This window comes from Ailuropoda melanoleuca, chromosome 7 (genome assembly GCF_002007445.2).
Source record: "Ailuropoda melanoleuca isolate Jingjing chromosome 7, ASM200744v2, whole genome shotgun sequence".
NCBI lineage: Eukaryota > Metazoa > Chordata > Mammalia > Carnivora > Ursidae > Ailuropoda > Ailuropoda melanoleuca.
In genome coordinates this window covers 31,434,192-31,440,191 of record NC_048224.1, presented here as the reverse complement: position 1 = coordinate 31,440,191, position 6,000 = coordinate 31,434,192, and the positions used below count along the sequence as shown (strand labels likewise).

Below are 6,000 nucleotides of genomic sequence, written 5' to 3'. Positions count from 1 at the left end.
TTGCCAAGGTCGTGGTTCTCTTGAAGTGGTACTGAAATTCAGAACTGCAGGCCCCCAGTCTTGCTTACCCCAAGGATGTGTCTCCTAATCTCCTTCTAAAGGATACCATGGCATAAAATAAATCTACTGCATGCGTGGAAACCACAGGTCTGCCCTTAACCCTCTCTTTTGCTTCTGATTTCAGATTCAGATCCTGGAGGAAGAGACCAAATCCTAAGCCACTGACTTCACTGCATTACCATACAAATGAAAGAACTTACTAGAAACAGTGATCTGGAGGACTTGGTCTAAACTAGAAACTGCTGTTGATCGTACTTGAAACTCCAAAAGTATTTTGAAGCTCTTTAATTTCTTGATCAAATAATTGCTTCAAATTCACTTTTTACTTCTGAGAATCTAAAAACACAGGGAATCCTTAAAAACCGCAAAGGCCCACGCGCCCGAGAGAAGAAAGCTGAGGAGGTTAAATGTGTAAATGATTCTGGCTTTGGTGCCCTTAGCGAGAAAAACCTTTAAAGCAACGACACATCGAAGAGAAGCTTGTTAAAGTCACAGCTTCTTAGAACCTATCCCAGTGAGCCACGGGCTTTCAGATTCCTCAGGCACAACTCCGGATTCGGAATTCTCGGCGGCGCAGAGTCCTCGCCCTTGCGGGTGGCACGAAATCTCGCAAACCAAGCCCGGGCGCCTTTGAGGCGAGCGGACTTTCCAGGGGCGCGGGAAGCGCCACCCGGGAGTCTCACCATCAGTGGGCGTTTAGCGCAGCCAAGCGACAGGCTGGCGCCAGGGCTCAGCAACAGGGAGGCGCCGGCTGAGGCGGGGAGAACTTCGCGCTCCGAGCAGAACCACCCTTTGCTGGCCAGTCGCGTCGCTCCTCCGAGGAAGCAGGCGGCGGCGGCGGCGGCGACTGGGCGGAAAGAGGAGCGAAGCAAGGAAGAGAGGAAGTAGCGAGACGGGAAGAAAGATGAAGCCAGTGCCGGGGTGCCCCGCCAGAGGGTGGCCGACGGTGGAGCAAGGAGGATTTGGCTTCTTTTTCGCACTCCGGGCGTGAACGCCTTCTCCTGCGCGACCCCAAGGAAATAAGTGGGTCTCGCCTGGACAGAAAAGGAAAAGAATCCAAGTGAGCGCGTTGCCTCCTGGGTCGCGTTGCCCCCCTAGGAACTCCGGCTACTTCCCAGCCCAGCCTTCAGGCGGGGCCGGACGCAGTGCTCGAGCCGCCCTGCAGATGGGGCAGGCAGGGAACAGGCGCCCAAGCCGCGGGTGACCGGCTCCGGCCCGCCCGCCTGCCCGGCTCCGTGCATGGTCCGGGCGGGCAGAGGATGCGAGGCGGAGGGACCTGGGCGCGCTAGGCTCCAACTTGAATGGCCCGGTGACCGCTTCGGCTCCTGGGAGCGCTTCGCCGCGCGGAGTGAGCGGCCCGCGGGACCTGGGGGCGGAGACCTTAGGCAGCGGCTGCAGGGGGAGAGCCCGGCGCAGGAGGGGGCGCGCTTTCTCCCTGCGGGTCTCAGTAATGAGGAGACTGAGTTTGTGGTGGCTGCTGAGCAGGGTCTGTCTGCTGCTGCCGCCGCCCTGCGCTCTGGTGCTGGCCGGGGTGCCCGGCTCCTCCTCGCACCCGCAGCCCTGCCAGATCCTCAAGCGCATCGGGCACGCGGTGAGGGTGGGCGCGGTGCACTTGCAGCCCTGGACCACGGCCCCCCGCGCCGCCAGCCGCGCTCCGGACGGCAGCCGGGCAGGCGCCCAGCGGGATGAGCCCGAGCCAGGGACTTGGCGACCCCCGGCGCCGTCGCCGGGCGCACGTTGGTTGGGGAGCGCCCTGCATGGCCGGGGCCCGCCGCGCGCCCGGAAGCCCGGGGAGGGCGCTGGGACCGAGACCCTGTGGCCTCGGGACGCCCTCCTCTTCGCGGTGGACAACCTGAACCGCGTGGAAGGTCTGCTGCCCTACAACCTGTCTTTGGAAGTAGTGATGGCCATCGAGGCGGGCCTGGGCGACCTGCCGCTCTTGCCCTTCTCCTCCCCAAGCTCTCCGTGGAGCAGTGACCCTTTCTCCTTTCTGCAGAGCGTGTGCCACACCGTGGTGGTGCAAGGGGTGTCGGCGCTGCTCGCCTTCCCCCAGAGCCAAGGCGAGATGATGGAGCTCGACTTGGTCAGCTCCGTCCTGCACATTCCAGTGATCAGCATCGTGCGCCACGAGTTTCCGCGGGAGAGTCAGGTGAGAGGAGTGGGGCGCCGCTTGGGGGCTGGGACCTCATGGAGGGGAGGAGGAGAGAAAGGGGAAGGATGAAGTCCGGAGGGACTTGGGGCTTTACAACTTTGGTATTGTTTAAGGATCGGGCCATGTCCATAGATGGTTGCTTGAAGGACCTCAGTAAAAGTAAAATAAGACAGTGTAAGTGCGGATGGAAATAAAATAAGAGGCAGGGGTAGCAGATAGAAGAAGAGAAGTGAGGAGAATAAGCGAAAAAATACTCATGTTTTGACCAACTGTGAAAACCTAGTGGATGCCGGGGAAGTAGAAGTCAAAGTTCAGGAACGTGGAGAGCGCTGGATTTTCTAAAGACGACCGCGCGGTGTGGGGATGGCAGATCCCTGGCCATGCTAGAGTCTTTCCCTCCCAAGAGGAACTGAGACTGTGGCGGGGAAGAGCTGCATCGGCTCTGACTTCTTTAGAAGGTGTGCTGGGCGGTGGTGTGCGGAAGAAAATAGCCCTCTGAATTCCTACGAGTAAATGGGAAATCTGCAGCTAGTACGGAAGCAATAGGTAAAGAAGGGCGGTTAATTACGCTTGGGCATGGAAATGCGTTAGAATTATTATCCGGTAGCGTAAAAACCGATGGGAGGACTCATGTGAGATTGGTTTTTTGGTCCCTACCTTCTTTCTGTGTGATGTGGGCTCAGAGACTGGCTGTTGGGCAGTTGCTGTGTTCAGCCCATTTCTGTCTCAATGATCTAGGACTAAAGAAGAATCTAATGCTTTCGTTTCTTATAGGTTAAAAACTTGAATGTATTTTCAATAAAAGAAGCTATTTGTGAACCTACCGTTGACAGTATTATATTTAAAGAGAGGGCGGGGTCCTTTCAGCAATAGGAGTTTGCTGCATTTTGTGCATTATTTTTATCAAAATATCAAGCTTCATCAAGCCTTGCACAAAGTATTTATGAAACAAATAGGTAATTGGTGTTAAACCCTGAGGAACTAAGGAAAGTTTTGGTCAGTGTACTAATAAGTGTCCAGACACCAAAGAACCTTTAACTCTACATATCATTTCACTATCCCTTAAATTGGGAAAAAATATTTCTAATCTCTTTTCTTCCACTTTTGATATATATACAGAGATAATAGCTAAAATGAGTAAGGCCAAATACAAGCGAAAAGTTTGATAGAATCTATGCATAAAATATCAAGAGAGTACTAAAGATTTCTTTTTCTAGAAAAATGAATCTTACATTTTTAATCTTAGGAAGGCTGGGCACCCGCTACTTTCAGCAGTTGCCCAGAAGATTGCTATTTAATGCTGAGCTATAGAGATTTGATCTGCAGAGTGCAGGCTAATTAACTTTTATCTAAAACATTACCATCACCTGAATCTGAATGACTGTAGGCAGCAGATGGGAAGGCAGGGAAAACACAGGTGCACAATGCTGCCAATGGCCAAAGTGTTATAAACGTGAAATTGCATCCATAGGGTGCATCATTATTAATATATATGCAGAATCAGATTGAACGAAGTGCAAGAGTCAGCATCACGTGCTTCTTATCATTGCTTCTTTATTACCTAATACTTCATAGGTTGCCAATAGTGTTCACAGTCTCCAGACTCTTTTCCATTTGTAGGTTGTTTGGCAGATCTTAAACAACAAGAATTTCCCCCAAATTAGTGTTCCTTAGTTAGAAAGGAAATTGTGTTCCATGATGGATTTGTTCAGTATCCAGCACATTACAACAAGGGGACCTGAGAAACCGTGAAGCCATCTCTAGAATCAGACAACTTCACAGCTTTAGGACCACTGTGGGAACAGCCTTCCAGGGACAACCCTTACAAGCTGACAATAAAATGGACAGTCTGCCAAGCACATTTTCTTCTGTACTTCAATTTAGAAATGTATTTTAAATCACTGTTGTCACTGTTATTTTCATGGCACACTTCTTGAAAGGGAGAGATTATTATATTAACTCAGATCTCGTTTGTCCAACTGACATATTCTTTCATTTATCTTTGTATTTTAAATTCAAACATATCCAACTTGTCTTACTTTTACTGTATCATTTAGATGTCATTCTATAATGTTCTATATTAAGAATGCCCAACTCAATGCCAAGTCACCATAATATGTAATTTTAGGATATGACCATAATCTGCTTTCAGCAAAAATAGTAACTGATCTTTCCCTTGCTTCTGCTACAAAGTAGACCTTTCTCCTATACCCTGATGTAATCAAAAAAAGAACAGGGGCGCCTGGGTGGCACAGCGGTTAAGCGTCTGCCTTCGGCTCAGGGCGTGATCCCGGCGTTATGGGATCGAGCCCCACATCAGGCTCTTCCTCTATGAGCCTGCTTCTTCCTCTCCCACTCCCCCTGCTTGTGTTCCCTCTCTCGCTGGCTGTCTCTGTCTCTGTCGAATAAATAAATAAAATCTTTAAAAAAAAAGAAAAGAACAATTTTCAAAATATAAAAGAATGTCAGAGTCATTTTATACATTAAATAAAATTGATTTAATTTAGCCACTGTTCTCATTAGATTCTACTTCCCAGTGACCTAATACATTGATTGGGCCACTGCCTGAATAAAGGATGTTAGAAGAAAGTGGACTTGTCCACACAACCAAGTAAATAAAATAATGTCTCTTATTCAGACAAATCAAAATTGCTTGGAGCAGTAGTGACAACAGTGTTTTCTCTTACTTTCTTTTAGACTGTTGATTTCCTTCATATGAAAACTTTAAGTAATAAATAGTGGTTTTGATAGTATTCTGCCACAGCCATGAATGAAAGGAAATACCACTGAAATGCTCAAAACCCTGATGAAAGCATTATAGTTTTATTTCACTAAAGCATTTATTGGAAACAAACATGTAAGATCATCAGCTTGTAAGGAACCAACTTTGTTCAAGCAGGGAAATCCATTATGCATAAGATAATAAACTGCCCTCTTTTAGAAACCATACGTATTATCACTACGTAATAAAAGCTTCATACAACATTACCACATAGGATAGGATCAAATCACGTTTCCATCTAAAAAAATCTGACTTTACTACCCACTCAAACTTCTACTTGAGGCTAACTCATTTTATTAAAATAATTTCTTAGTTCTAAATTCTGTTCCCATGACCTTCAAGTAATGGTGCTGCATAAGGATCCAGTTACATTTAAGTTAAGTTCCTATAATTGTTCTTTCTTTCTCTTCCATCCCATACTACTTTTTCTTCTAGGGTTTTGGTATAGTTTCTCCAAAGTTAACTCCTTGAAATTTACCTGCTCAGTTAGTGACAGATGCAGCTTTCTTTCTAAAATGTGTATCGCATGCTAATTCCATATTGGTTCCATTAGGCAGAGTTAATGGAGTAATATAATTGGCTTAGATCCAAACGGATACAATCAAAAACGGACTCAGGACTTCTGGGTGGCACAGTCAGTTGGGCAGCAGACTCTTGATTTAGGCTCAGGTCATGATCTCAGAGTCCTGAGGTTGAGACCCAGGTGGGCTCCCCGCTCAATGGGGAGTTTGCTTCTCTCCTCCTCCCTCTCCTTCTGCCCCTCCCCCTGCTCCTGCCCGCACGCGCACACACACTCTCGTTCTCTCTCAAATAAATAAATATTTAAAAAAATAAAAAACAAAAAGTGACTATTACTATTTTCAACTCCAGTTGAACATACCAACCACAGTTTGCCTGTCCCATGAGCCATCTATGCTAATTAATGTTTATTCCCATGGAAATATAGGTGTTTTAGATGGTCCCTTTTCTCCGACAACACAGTGCTAAGTACTGAAGCCTATTTAAG

At 47.7% G+C, this 6,000-nt stretch overlaps 1 protein-coding gene across 4 annotated transcripts in view; it reads left to right on the top strand.

Moving 5' to 3' along the window:
* The first annotated feature begins 659 nt into the window (after nucleotides 1-659).
* The window catches only part of GRIN3A (glutamate ionotropic receptor NMDA type subunit 3A), a 160,401-nt gene continuing 155,060 nt past the window's right edge, over nucleotides 660-6,000 (top strand). For all 4 annotated transcript variants that reach the window (XM_034664214.1, XM_019807203.2, XM_034664213.1 and 1 more), the window contains exon 1: nucleotides 660-2,209. In XM_034664214.1, the coding sequence (XP_034520105.1) occupies nucleotides 1,511-2,209 (699 nt within the window). In that variant the 5' untranslated portion in view covers nucleotides 660-1,510. The remainder of the gene's footprint in view (nucleotides 2,210-6,000) is intronic.